The 15,464-nt window shown below is 44.0% G+C and overlaps 1 protein-coding gene across 4 annotated transcripts in view; it reads left to right on the top strand.

The window, feature by feature from the left end:
- The window catches only part of DSCAM (DS cell adhesion molecule), a 730,792-nt gene that overhangs the window by 641,367 nt on the left and 73,961 nt on the right, over positions 1-15,464 (top strand). For 2 of the 4 annotated variants that reach the window (XM_077479887.1, XM_077479886.1), the window contains exons 29-30: positions 5,781-5,900; positions 10,125-10,237. In XM_077479887.1, the coding sequence (XP_077336013.1) occupies positions 5,781-5,900; positions 10,125-10,237 (233 nt within the window). The remainder of the gene's footprint in view (positions 1-5,780; positions 5,901-10,124; positions 10,238-15,464) is intronic. The other 2 variants (XM_077479889.1, XM_077479888.1) reach the window with 1 other exon arrangement.

Here is a 15,464-nt window from a genome sequence, read left to right as displayed (position 1 = left end):
AGTGACTCTTGGTGGGCGCTGGAGCGCCCTGCTGTGAACGATTATATCAAGAATTGTAATTACATGCCATTGTTGGAACAGTGGTAGAAAAATTGACCTTTGGTGGTTGTGGTGCTGGTGCCACAACACTAAGTCCTTACCGTTACTCTGGGTGGGCACAGGAAGGGGCCCTCCTGTGAAATATTGTAATTACATGTCCCTGTTAAACAGGGGCAGAAAAATTTGGCCTTAGGCACTGCTGCTGGTGCCACCACACTGCAACCTCTTCCATATACTCTAGTTTTTTTGCTGGAATTAGCCCTGCTGCAAAGCATTGCATCAAAAATTGTACTTAAACGCCCCTGTTAAACAGGGGCAGAAAAATTGGGCCTTAGGCTGAGGTGAATATCGCGGTGTATACTGCGGTCAGGGCACGCAGACAATAACCAGAAAACAGCAGAGATAAAGGGGTATATACAGATGTATACTGAGCTGTGCTGGAGGCACACACAACTTCCAATAACTCCTGCAGATGGCAATTGGGCTCAAATAGAGAACAGCTATGTAGGTGGATTATAGCGGTATGTACTGGGTACAGAGCACGCAGACAGCATCTCCTAACACTACTGACTGCAAGCTCTATTATTAAAGATAGATCACTAGCTATATAGGTGAGGTGAATATAGTGGTGTATACTGCGGTCAGGGCACAGACAATAACCACTACACAAGAGCAAGATAGGAAATCAGCCAAAAACGATCGGTGTGTAACTGTGTTGAAGGTACACAGAACACCCACTGCTTCAGATGCCAACACACTACACGAGGCCGCCTCAAAGGTGGCCTTATATAGTGTGGGGCGTGCACTACACAGCCTGAGCTATGATTGGCCACAGGCATCCTGCCTGTGGCCAATCATGGCTCTCCTCGCTGCTGGCGCTGCGATTGGCCAAGCATGCGGGGTCACAGTGCATGCTTGGCCAATCATGAGCCAGCAATGCACTGCGCCATCGCAGTGCATTGTGGGCCGTGTGCGCCACACGAATTTTGACGTGAACGGACCAAGAGTTCGGATTTCGCCAAACGGACGAACAGCCAATGTTCGAGTCGAACGTACGTTCGACTCGAACACGAAGCTCATCCCTAGTGGTGTCATATGGATTGATTTAGCCTTAAAGATATACTGTTTCTATACCTATTTTGGGCTTCATATACAGTGAGATGAGCAAGGGGCTTCCTCCCAGGTTCATCTTTGACTTGTGTCATATGCCCAGTCAGAGCCGGTCAGGAGGAGCCTAGGCTAAGCTTTCCTCAGCTCTGAATTCTATTGCCCTGCCGGGCGAGATGTCAGCTTCTGCAGTGGCAGGTAGTTGCAGAGTCAGGACTCAAGTCACCTGGCAGGCGATATGTGGGCCATGTGAGCAGGACGTCTGGTGCTAGCAACAACCTTGAGCTGCGCATAGTTAAACCACTCCCCACCACTCTTCGACGTTGTCTCCCTGCTGTAGCACACCGCCTGTCTAAGGTCTTGTGTTGTCTGGTATTGGATCTTGAAACCCCCACATGACAGTGTCCAGGCCTGGTGATTGGACTCTCAGGCCCAACACAGTCAAATAGGGGATGTCGTGTGCTCCCCAATACCTGCTCTGGCAGTAGGGGAGCATACAGTAGCTGTGTAACAATAAATATCTGGAGGGCTGGATTGTGTAGACACATTTTGGGCAAAGTTTCAATATCTCTTTAATGCAGAATGAAAAAATAATTGGAGACTCCTGAAAATAGGTACGCATTGATTTTAATCTTGGGGAGACGAGTATGCATAAACTTTCGGGGAAAACTCTCCACTGGGTTTCATTCTCAATGGGTAAGGATGTAACAGGCTTATTCAAAGACAAACTGGAAAAAAAAAAAAAAAATTGCATTTAAACTAGACTTGTCATTGTTTAGTGGCTCTAATTTCTACCTTGGCCATCATCTGTTATGACTAAGCACCATGTTTGGTGTGAAACGCATCAGTAGCTGTGCAGTTAGTCTGTATTGCAGTGTAATGCTTTGATATGAATTTTTTAATAAAGATGACGTTTTTTGGAGTGCGGCTATCCAGCGTTCTATTTTTCCATTATCTCTGTTGCAAACAGAGCCAGCACCCTGTTTGATTACAGACACAGCTGTTCATAGAGGTGATCACTTTGGAGCGGTGCACTACCATATTGGTCATCATCCAGTGTTAATTTCAACTAAAACTGATGTGGGTCCCTTAGAGGAAGATCTGTGGGATAATTCTTTAGGCTCAGTCTCAGTCCTCAATACTTCCCAAAGACTTTCTCAGTTATACGTTATTCTCCGTGCCCATAATACGCTTCTTAAAATATACCGTATGGGTATTTTGCAGTCTTCTCTGTGCTAGGTGACCTCATCCATCTTTTATGGCGCTGTCCCAAGCTCCATCGCTATTGGTCAGACATTGTTACTACTATTAATGCAATTTTTCAAATTGCCATTCCTATTGAACCTGTTTGATGTATTCTGGGTATTCTCGATGACCTCCCACTGAGTTTCAGAAGGTAGCCGTTAATAGGGCATTGTTTCAAGCCTGCCGCCTCCTTCTGCAACAGTGGAAATCAGACAGGGCCCCCACCCACAAAGAGTGGGCTGTCCACATGGATGATACCCTTAGACTATAAAAGGTCATCTTCCAGCATAGAGGGTGCCCAGGAATGCTCAACAAACTTTGGGGGGGGGGGGAGGGGGGGGGGCTTGGCTGACAGATGACTAAAATATGACAACAAATAAAATGGCATTTTAGTCAAGACTATGACTAAGGCCTGGTTCCCACCTATGCATTTTTTAGTGCGTTTTCAGTTATGTAGAAACACACTACAGTCCATTTAACATGGTTTCCCATGGATCTAGTTCACATCTGTGTATTTTATGGAAAAGGCCAGGGACTTTTTTCTGGTTTTTGATTCCATAGACTTAAATGGATCAAAAACGTGTATTGAAAAACGCAAGATGCACCTGCAATATGCAAACTGCACCTGCATAGGTATGAATCGGGCCTAAAACTGAATTGAAATACTTATGGTTGATGGTACCTTCATCTTCCTAGTGATCCTGAAGGTCAGGTGTCCCTAGATACCATATTGTCTTCTGGAATCCTCAGAGAAGAAGGTAGTATAATGCAGAATCATGGAACATGAGTCTACAGTTCCGCCCAGAAGCACTGGAAAAAAAACTTAAAATTCTGCTTGCAGGTTTCCTGAATAGCATTTACAGTTTACTGACTGGTATCGATTTTCATCTACAGTGGCTGTACAGTAACCTAAAACAACCAATTAGTATACGCAGGGCAGCTGATAGAAATCATGGGGCCCCATACAGCATACCTGTCTGGGGGCCCCCTTTAGCCCCACCCTTTTCCTCTTCCAGGCTTTCAGCGGCTGCAGGAGGAAATTGGAGAGATCGGTTCCTCTAGATCAGTGTTTATCAACATTTTACCAGTCATGTTACAATATATTGCCTCTTTACTGCCTGTCAACTGTCTCTGAAAAGCGATCTGAGCCTGGATTGCTTTTCAGAGGAATGGTGTTTTCTTGTTGGTATTATGAACCGCTCTAAGAAAATCAGCTCTGATCGTACAGAAAAAGGGCGTCAAGTTTAAAAGTAGTGTATACACACACACACGCGCACATATACAAATATGCATATAAATACATACACACAGATATAAATCCAAACACATATACATACACACACACGTAAATATACACACACATAAAAGCACACACAGACACATCTCTTAAACGGTAGCTGTCTGCTAAGGAGGACCTGTTGTTACACATGGCAGAGGTCATGAGGCTAGATTTGCATAGCAGCCGGCAACTTTTTTTTGGGACAGGGGGACAAAAATGACAGATTTCTGGCCATGCTTTCTCAACAGAATTGGCCCCTCACTTCTACTGTATATCCAAAATCTGTGCATTTGAAGGGTCTATTGTCTCCTTTCCCGAGGGGATACTGTGAGAATTTACCATCTACTATAGTCGGTTAAATCCCTCTTCCCTGCCCTCTGATTTTGAGCACACACACATGCATAATTACAAACATATACAGTTTGCTTTTGTTTTAATTGTCAGCAGCACTATACCTTCAATCTCCATGCCGGGTACTGACCTCTAGGGGGAGGCAGAGAGCACAGTACACACTGCAAGCCAGCTCTCCCTTTGCTTTCCCTTTCAGTGTAACTGTAAAGAGTGAGATCGAGTTCCTGCATCACCGATTTACACATCAGCTGAGGATCAGGCAGCCACTTCTCTAACAATTCAGGCATGGGGGGGGGGCACACGTGCCCCCTGCAGCATGCAGCCCAAGCTCAATGGTGACCCCTATATGTCTGCTCCTGCCTTAAGCAGAAGGAGATGAATCACTCCGCATGGGAAGGGAATGTGCAGGGCGGGACTTGAGCCAGTTGTGGAGTGGCTGCGGAAGTAACATGCTCCCGAAATAGAAAAAATAGTACCTCACATCCACAAGAACAAAACATGAATACGGAGGCACCCAGAAAGATGAAAAAAGCTCAGATAAGTCGGATGCTGGCTGAGACTTTTTTTTTTTTTTTTTTTTTACTCTGCATTCTTTTATTCTCTGATTGCCGGGCCCCCCTGCTGGCTGGGCCCGGTACAGCAGGGCCAGTTGTACTGGCTTATCAGCGGCCCTGAGTATACGGAAGAGGTGGGGCCTAGCAAGTGCACGTGAATTTGTACAAGCAGCAGCTCATTTTGGCAGAACAGTCTTTGAGAAGGGCTGTAACATAAGCATGTGCTGATTTTATGAGGCTGGAGGGTAAGGGGGAATAGCTGATAGGTGATGTTGAAAACTTTATTTTCTCGGCTGTTGGAGGGTTGCAGATTGAGGGCATGATACATCAATTCTGACACCTAGCAAAGCTGAACCAAACAGCTTCAGCGATAAATTTTATGAGAGAGATTTACTTTATGAGCACGGTTTGATACATAAATACCTAAAAAGCAGCATTGCGCCAATATGAAACATGTCCCGACCGCTTCTCGGTGGAAGTCGTTTCCCAAGTTCAGCAGTAAATCCATTGCAATAAACTAATGCGAAGAATAAGGATGATGTCTACAATGCAATAACCCATAGTAGTCAACCATATTTCTGTTTACGGACAGAAAAGATGTATTTTAAATGCTTCTCATGGGGTACTGCTGAATGCACATAAAATGCTATATTGTGGTGCCTATAAAGCTGAACCCCAGGAGGATAGAAAATTTAGGCAGGTTTTTAGGTTTATTTAAAAGCTATTAGGTGACACATGTAAGTGGTGGTCGGGCGATGATGGACCTTCCTCCTCATTCCCCATTAACCCATTGGGTGTCATGTGTGGGTTACATGAGAAGACTACCCTGGAGTTGGGTTCTTTGGGCTACATCAGGCGTTGAACGGGGTTACTAACCATTGCACATGAAGGCATGCTCATCAATGCCCAGGGACCAGGCAGGAGCCACGGTCATGTGGAATGTCAAACATTAAGGCAGCCTCCCAACTCATAGACAAGCTCCATGTGTGCAGTACCCATAGTTCCTATTTAAGCTGCTTCATTCCATGCCCTACAAACTTATACTGATGTATGTGTTGCATTCGGAGGGACAGGCTGAGCCTCTGCCCACTCCACCAGTCAGCGTACCTCTGTTACCTCTCTCCCAGTAACAAAATGGGGTCCTGCTGAGCACATAGCGCGGACCTCATGCGTGCTCTACTTAACTCTTCTCTTCCCGTACCTAGTGACCAGGCCATAGATCTCCGTAACGCTAGTCCACTCCCGGTGACCGGCAGAGACGGACAGCTGGAGAGGGAGTCAAAGCACCGACCCCCTCACTACCGGAAGACCTGTCACCAAACCAGGTACCACGCCAACGACTGGTAACTGATTTTCTTTGTGATTACTCATGGCAATTACCTCTTTCCTTCTTGTCTTGTTGAATGAACCTCTGTCGTAGTGATGTTACACATACCCCATCTTTAGTAATATGCTAGGATCTCACATGCACCCTTTGAGGAACTTCAGAACAGGCTTTGAGCCTGCCTACATGCACATTGTACAATAGGTTCTCATTACCCCTTCCACTCTCCACTCCTTTCCTGCAATCTCGTTGAGTATTTCCTAGCATGGGAAATGACTGCTGTGGCACTAAATCTATGCCTTTGTCTTGTCCCCTCTTCTCCAAGGGTGCTGGACTGGGTCCACCTTTGTGAAATTCACAAAAAAACGCACATCCCTTTTGAAGGCACGTTGTGTTGCCATTCATTTTTAATGGCACCCCAACGCACCTTTGCGAACACGTTTGTACCAACATACGATGCATTTTGGTACACTGCAGTTTTAATAAAGGGTCATACACTTGTTTTGTGTGATTTTCACACGTAGGTTGAAAACGTTGAACTGCCCGAAACACGACAGCCAAAAACACACGACCGTCACACCTGTATAGATGTGAGCGAAGCCTAAGGCTGGCCATACATGGTACATTTTCAAAATAATGACAGTGCGTACGAACATTCTTTTGAAAATTCTCTGCACATTTGATGATATGACGTCATTGATGTTCGAAAGTATTTCAGAATTTAGCTTACTTTGGAATTTCCAAAAATTACTACATTCACTGTTAAGAATTAGAATTCTGTTAGAAACATTTTGCATCCTGCTGCTTTGAATTTTCTCATCGCTACAGTAGAAAACTAACGTCAATTTGATCCCAATAAGGATTATAGAATCAAAAAACACTCCTAAAACAAAAAATGGTAAACAGAATTCGAGTAGTGTATAGCCAACTTAAAGTAATTGTACGTGAAATATTTTTATTTAAAGAAATAACAAACATGTCATGCTTACCTTCTCTGTGCAGTGGTTTTGCACAGAGCAACCCCAATCCTTCTCTTCTCGGGTCCCCCCGCTGGAGCATTGAGCCCCTCCCCCTTGCCGAGTGGCCCCATAGCAAGCCGCTCGTGTGTGCTCGCTCCCAGGCTGGTCTTCTGTCAACTTGGCCAACTCATCAGAAACTCCAACCGCGTCACTTCCGGTTTCTTTAAACCATCAGTATTTGGAGATTTTGACAAATTGCGGTTTGGAAACAACACCGACAACCGAATATAGTCCGGTACAGCAAGATTGACTGTTTTGACGGCACAGCGGCTAACGAGGACAAAGTTGTCACTACCTTGGGGGCGGCCATTTTGTTGGCTAGTTTCGGAGTGGAGTAACAATCTCCGCTCATAATATCGTGCACCGGACTCTATTCGGTCACCGGTGTTGTGTCCAAACAGCAATTTGTCAAAATCTACAATTACTGATGGTTTAATGAAACTGGAAGTTAGGTAGTTGGAGTTGGCGATTTTGATAGAACACTGGCTCTCTGTGTCCCGCTTCACTGGCTGTGATTGACAGCAGTGGGAGTCAATGGCTGCTGCTGCTGCATCACAGCAAATCAGGAGGGAGAGACCCGGGAGATCCTCAGTTCTCATGCACATTACTGGATCGGGCTTACTGTAGGTAAGTATTGGGGTGGAGGGGTTGGAGGAAAAGCTTAAAAAACAACCTTCTGACACTCTCTGCTTCCTCCAAAAAAAAAAATTATTTTATTTTTTTGCTACTGTGATATGACTATGTGTTAGAGGGAGGCTACATTTGTTCTCCATGGTCCCACTCTATGTAGGAATGGAACCACCCATCTTACTTGCTCTGGAGATGGACTACGGACTATGTGATTTGTAGTGTGTAAAGAGCAGTGCATGCAACCGCAACTAACATGCACTGTTTGTTCCAAACAAAGGGAAGTGAGAAAAAGGAGAGGCTCAGGGGCTCACGTAGAACATTACAAGGAAGAAGAAAAACATAGTAAAAAATAATTTAAAGTGACACTAAAGTAAATTTTTTTTTTAAATAACAAACATATCATACTTACCTCCATTGTGCAGCTCGTTTTGCACAGAGTGGTCCATCCTCTTCTGGGGTCCCTCGGGGGCTCTCTCGGCTCCTCCCCACATCAGATAACCCCCTAGGAGAAGTGCTCTCCCGGGGGTTACCTTGCAGGTGCACTCCCAAGTCCAGCATTCGGTGTCCATAGACGCCGAATGCAGGCCTCGGCCCCGCCCCCCCCCCGCGTGGTCGCGTCATTGGATTTGATTGACAGCAGCGGGAGCCAATGGCTGCACTGCTATCAATCTATCCAATCAACAGCCGAGAACCCCCTAGCCGAGAGACGTTGCGTCCCTGTGGGACAAGTTTGAGGGTTCAGGCAAGTAAAACAGGGGAGTTGGGGGGCAGTCACTGATAGGTGTTTTTTCACCTTAATGCATCCTATTAAAAAAACACTTACCTTTACAACCCCTTTAATGAAAAATAGATGACAGTACCAATAATCCCTTCCCTCCGGGCTTATTGCAGATGATGTTCTGACTGAACATCATATGATGTCCTTCACATCGTGCTGCTCATGTGCGCCGCATGGCGATTGGTGGTCCCCTGTGTCCCTTGGGGTCTTTACCATGTGTCCAGTTGTGTCCAATCACAGCTGATCACATGTAAACAAATGCCGGTTATTGGAATTTCCTTTCCTCAGCGCTGTCAGTACCTGAGGAAAGGAAAGCCGATAAGTGGTTTTCCAGTTACAAGGAAAATTTAGACTGATAGGGCACTGATCATCAGTGCAGCATATCAGTTTACATCAGTGCCCATCAGTGCAGCATACCAGTGCCTGTCAGTGCCACCTTATCAGTGCAGCATACAGGTACCAGTGCCTGTCAGTGCCGCCTTATCAGTGCAGCCTCATCAGTGTCCATCAGAGCAGTTTATCAGTACCGCCTCATCAGTACCCATAAATGCAGCCTGACAGTACCTGTCAGTGCAGCATCATCAATGCACATCAGTGAGGAATACAAATTACTTATTTGCAAAATTGTATAACAGAAAAGAAGAAAAAGGTGTTTTTTTTCTTTTTTTTAATTTTCATTTGTTTATCAAAAAATTTAAACCCAGTAGTGATTAAATACCACCAACAGAAAGGTTTATCTGTCTCAAAAAAAATGACAAAAATGTCATATGGATACAGTGTTTCATAACCGTGCAATTGTCATTTAAAGTGTGACAGCGATGAAAGCTGAAAATTGGCCTGGGGAGGAAGAGGGTGAAAGTGCCCTGTAATGAAGTGGCTAAGCAGTGGATCTGTATTATTTCTGGAGGATAAGGATATCGTTTAGTATCACTTTAAACAGGACTTCAATCCTTGCACTTCAATTGTTGAGCTCACGGATGCATTCAAACAACCACAAGATGCAGGCAGTGTCTCACTTACTTTACAAAGTGTTAGTTTGTTTATTGGAGTGTATCATCCTTTCTGAGACAGTTGTACCTGGTTGTATTTCTTAACGGATGTAAAAAAAAAAGCTTGACAGATAAAAGGGCTCTTGAATATGAATGAGGATTTGGTGTTCCACACTAAAAACACTTTTTAGTCCTGCCCTGTAGTAAATGAATAACATTTGTGTCAAACCGATATACAGTAACATTTTGGATTGTGAGCATAATTCGCTCCAGAAGAGCATGCTTGTAATCCAAAGCATTTGTATGTCAAAGCAAATTTCCCCATAAGAAATAATGGAAACTCAAATAATTTGTTCCACAACCATTTATTCATAAGTCCTTCAGTTTATAGTCCATATAAAAAGATTATAGCAATGTGACCAGGTTGTGTAACCATAAAACGTCCATCCACAAATGGAAGCCTCCACAAGGGGATTAGAAGCAAAATCCTGCAGGAGCTCCGGAGTATAAAAGAGAAGAGAGGCGCCTCTAAATGTAGCAATATGTTGCTAAATGTTGGACCTTCATTAAATGCAACAATATTGCTACCTTTAGAGGCACCTCTCTTCTCTTTTATACTCAGTTGTGACATAACACTACTTGTATATCAAGTCATCGCTTGTATGTCAAATCTAAATTTATTTAAAAATTTTGCTTGTCTTGCAAAACAAACCACAAACGCTCTCAAACCAAGGTTTTACTGTACCTCGTTTGTAAAAAATAAAGGTCTTATTGGTGTACTCAGCATTCTTTCTTTTTTATTTTTCCAGCAAAAACACCCGGACTTCAGACACCCTGAACAAGCAGCAGACGCTGAGGATGCACATAGATATTCCCCGAGCACAACTTCTTATAGAAGAGCGGGATACAATGGAGACCATTGGTACGTCAACTCTGTCGCTGTTATGCACAATTAACACCAACCTGCACCCACACAATCCATACCGTGAGCTCGGCAGGCTTTTTGCGCAATAAAAAATACATTTCTGCAGATGGGGAAATGACTTATAACAAAATATTATCAGAATGGCAAATATTAAAGCCCAACTCCAGCTAGTGCTTTTGGAAACAGAAAAGAATGGATAGAACTACTGTCATATTTTAATTGTGGATTCCCCATTGGGAAAATCTCCCTCGTTTCCTGTCTGGGTAAGGCAGACGGGAAGTGATGGGATATCACCCCGACAGGGATAGAAACAACTATAACCCCCCCCCCCCCACCCTGCAACACACCACCCCCATCCTCCATCCTCCATCCTCCAACCTCCAACACCTCCAACAGAGTCAAACACACCGATAAGTACTTGCCAAAAAACTTTAACCCTTCTTAAATTATTTAAAATGGGGAAAAAAGTTTTGGCTGAAGCTGAGTTTTAAGTAGGTTTATCTCTTTGTAGGAAGAAAAAGTGCAATATAAAGATGCAGACCAGCAATAGCCATGGCTGTAGCTGGGTGGGGCTGAGCTCTGTACGGAGTGGCACCTGTGTTTAAGGCCCTAGGTGTTCAGGGACGAATATACGGAACCTAAGTCTTCTGCTTCTGACTTTGAGAGGCTGCAGGCAGTGGGGCTGGGTGCGGTACCTGTACCCCCCTGGGGCACACTAAAATGCTGAGAAGGATGCACAGCTAGATGAGGGCTAGGCTGTATCAACCTGCTTCAAACTGCTTTTGCATGCTAATTGGCTTATACACTATTTTATCAAAAGTATTGGGACACCTGTCTTTATACGCCCATGAACTGTAATGGCATCCCAGTCTTAGCCCCCATACACACGGTCGGAGAATCCGTCGGAATGTGTCCTATCGGACAGTGTTGTCGGATAATCCGACTGTGTGTGGTATGCATCGGACTGTTTCCGTCGGAATATACGTCAGACCAAATTTTCCAACTTGTTGGAAATATTTTCCGACAAACTGGTCCGATAGGACATACTCCGATCATGTGTAGAGAATTCCGATCGGACAAAGTGCCACGCATGCTCAGATCAAATTCCTACATCAAAGCTATTGGCTACTAGCCTGAACGTAGTCCCATCGTAACGAAATTACGTCATCACGTTCTGAAAAATCGGATTTGTCTACAACTTTGTCCCACCGTGTGTATACAACAGTTTCGGACACAATCCGACGGATTTGGTTGGCAGAATGTCTGACCGTGTGTACGGGGGCTTAGTCTGTTGGGTTCAATGTTGAGTTGGCCCACTGTACAAGCTATAACAGCTTCATCTCTTCTGGGAAGGCCGTCCACAAGGTTTAGGAGTGTATCTATGGGAATGTTTGACCATTCTTCCAGAAGCGCATTGGGGAGGTCAGGCATTGATGTTGGACAAGAAGGCTTGGCTCACAGTTTCTGCTCTAATTCATCCCGAAGGTGTTCTATCGGGTTGAGGTCTGGACTCTGTGCAGGCCAGTCAAGTTCCTTCACCCAAAAATCGCTCATCCATGTCTTTTTGGACTTTGCCTCGTGCACTGGTGTGCAGTCATGTTGGAACAGGAAGGGGCCATCCCCAAACTGTTCCCACAAATTTGGGACCATGAAATTGTCTAAAATGTCTTGGTATGCTGACGCCATAAGAGTTCCCTTCACTGGAACTAAGGGGCCACGCCCAACTCCTGAAAAACAAGCTCAACCCGATAGAACACCTTTGGGATGAATTAGAGTGGAGACCTCAGAGCCAGGCCTTTTTGTCCAACATCAGTGCCTGACCTCACAAATGTGCTTTTGGAAGAATAGTCAAACATTCCCATAGACACACCCCTAACCTTATGGACAGCCTTCCCAGAAGAGTTGAAGCTGTTATATCTGCAAAGGGTGGGCCAACTCAATATTGAACCCTATGGACTAAGACTGGGATGCCATTAAATTTCATGTGTGTGTGTGTGTGTAAAGGCAGGCATCCCAATAATTTTGATAATATAGTGTATGTGAACCTGGCCTTAGTCTAACTTTTAAATAATCCAAAACAAAGGTTAAGGGAGTAGTTTCTAATTTATTAAAGCCAAACAATGCCCAAACAGTTCACCTGGTTCCATGACAGCCCCAATGCCGTCACCCGTCACAGAACCTTAGTAATAGGGTCACTCTACTTCACAATATCCTACTATCTCTCCCCCGCAAGGGCCCTGATTATCATTCTGTGGCTCTTCCATTATTTTTTTTTGCCAAGAAGACTTGTCTTCTTTAGTCTTCTCCTAGGTGTCCAGCATAACTTTCTTCCACCGCTAGACCCAAATATAATTGTTCTAAAAATATCCAAATGTTTTGGTTTTAAATCAGTGATTGGAGGTCTTGGGGTCCTTAAATTCCTGAACTTCCTATTAAAGTGATTTTTTTCCCCCAAGCACATATTTATACATCTGTAAAAGATTGGCGTTCAGTTTTAAGGTTCTGTGTATCTGTGCAGCTGGGAGTATTCTGATAGACCCATAAATGTTTTTCATAAAGTTGTGCATGTAGCCCAGCAAATTCTTTCTGAGCTGTTGCTGTAGGGCGCTGTGTTTTTCCTGTGTCTAGAAAACTTCTAAGAGGATTACCGACTAATACAGAAAGTTGATCTGTCTCTATGGAGACATTTGTTTTGGAAACAGAATTTGCAGACCTCTTACAGGGTAAAAATATTAATGATGAAATTGTTACACCTAGACTATAAAGTCGTGTCCGGGAGCTATTGATCAGAGAAAGCGTTGTGTAATTTATGGTGGCAGATGTACTATATTTTACCTTTGTCCTCAGTTCTGGTACATAGTATTCTACTACAGGGGAATCTCACTCCATTCCGGGCATTGCTATGTAATATGTAAGCATAATGTTAAAGCCCAATCGATTGAACCCTTTTAATTTAATACTGTAATGCAGTCAGGGTACATATACAATAATTAATATGCCTCTTTTGGCTTTATCTGCTACATTAATCTGCAAAACAACATCCGGGCAGCACTAGGAGAGTCGGACTGCAGCTCTCACACTCAAACAGCCCAGGTCTCTGACACGCCCCCTGAACACTGCTCCAATCAACATCCTTGCTCAGGAAGCAAGGGTGATGTTGATTAGAGCAGTGTTCAGTGGGGCGTGTCGGACTGTGTGTGGAGCGGACGCCGTGGAACGGCTCTTCTAGTGTTGCCTATCCAGAGTGTTTTAACCATGGCTTTATATTGTAAAGGGCTGCACACACTGTTGAGACTATAAAAATCCTGTATAATAATAATAATCACTGCAGCATTAAAGTATAACTAAAGGCAGAACTTTTTTCAGTTTTGGATAGAGCGGAGAGGATTTAGAACCCTTATCAGTTTTTATTGCTGTCTGTGCCCCCGTTAGGAAGATTCACCCTCTCTATTTGTCCTGTTTACCGTTATCATTGAAAGTAAAAGAAAATCCTGAATTTTGCGTTACTAGAAAAGTAATAGAGGGGAAATCTTCTAATAGGGTGCTAGTTCTGATGACCTGAGGGTCCCCAAGGAATTTCTTTAATTTGAAGGGATTTCCTCTAACTTCCTGTTTGGCTATGGGACCGGAAGTGAAGGGAAATCTCCACAATGGGACACAGATGGTGGAAAAAAAAATCTGACATGGGTTATAACCCTCCTCTGCTCTATCCAAAATGAAAAAATAAAATAAAAAGGTAGGCCTATAGTTCTGTGACTAAAAAAACTTTAGCCCAGGTTCACACTGAATGCGGGTTTTAAACCGGCATTTCAGTACAACTTTGGGGGCGATTTGAGAGACATTTGTGCCGGTTCATGCAAAGATCAATTGAAATCACCCCAGAAGTCACCAAAAGTAGCGCAGAATCTACTTTTGGGAATTGGTGCAGTGTGGCAAAGTTAGCGTTTCACTGATTCGAATAGTGCCTTTGCCGGCAATAGGCTCTGATTTGGTATGCGATTTGACATGTTAAATCGGCCCGGTGTGTACAAGGGCTTAAAGATACATGTTTACTACAGTATACACAGCCTGAATGTATCACAGTAATAAATTAAAAAGATTCAATGAAATGAAAGAAACCTGGAGGCTGCCATTGCTGACGTCTTATTCTTCAAAAAATTCTTGCCTGGCCGTTGACCCTCTGGCTTTAAATCTGAACTCAATGAATAATCTTTATTGCTCCAACTTGGCACATTGTAAGTATGCATATCTCATACCTGACAGGCCACTGGGGAAACTGTCAATTTTCCGAAATCGGTGCTACTACGTCCATCGCCATGATCTTCCGGAGCTTGTGTGATTGGTTTAACCTCTGCACATTAATCACAGGGTATGGCTCACTCAGTATTGCCACCATTCATGGAACACGCTTGTGTTTTTTTTTCAGTGAAGGTGTTCTCTAATTGGACATGGTGAAGATGAAGAGCGATGATGTCATGATAAATCAGGATAAATGCAGGTCATAAGGAGGTCAATAGCAGATGAAATGGGCCTGAATGATTCCAGAGGCCTTTTAAACAAATGTCAAATTGATGTCATCAGCACAGGCCCTTAGATCTACCAAAAAAATATATAGCTTTCAAGCATTTTGCTGGAGCATCATCTGATTCAGACAGAGTTGAACCATGCAACAGCAGTGGCGTGTATTAGGGAAAAACCAGTTGGACCAAATGTATTTGCCTTGCACATCCCAGGCCTAGGTAATTGGCAGGTAGACTTCCTCAGCCTGAAGAGTCTGTAATCAGGGGGGTGGCCCCTACACCTGGATGTGTTACGGGGGACCTGTGGGCTTTCTGGCTTCCAGGTTCAACCCTTAGCTTTGGCAATTTCAAGAGCAAGGTTTCTGCCATTTCTCTCTAGTTTTGGAAACTATTGGCTTCTCACTTCTTGATTGAGACCTTTATACAGGGGATCTGTCGTATAGCTTTCCACAGCCAATCTCCTGTGACTCAATGGGGGCTAAACTTTGATCTATCTGTCCTTCAGAAACCAATGTTTGTACCCTTTAGAGACATTCCTCTTTCAACTCTCAACAACAAGGTGGCCATCACCTCTTTGAGTTGGGTGTCTGAAATGGCAGCCTTATCCTGTAAGGATTCCTTTCCGGTTTAACATAGGGACAAGATGGTATTGAGGTACAGGACATCCTTCTTGCTTAAGGTAGTTTCTGTCTTAAATCCTCAGT

This window comes from Lithobates pipiens, unplaced genomic scaffold, assembly GCF_037356315.1.
Source record: "Lithobates pipiens isolate NorthernLeopardFrog02 unplaced genomic scaffold, aLitPip1_a1.2 Scaffold_16, whole genome shotgun sequence".
NCBI lineage: Eukaryota > Metazoa > Chordata > Amphibia > Anura > Ranidae > Lithobates > Lithobates pipiens.
Note: the sequence above shows the minus strand (reverse complement) of the source record. Positions and strands in the feature narration are given on the sequence as shown.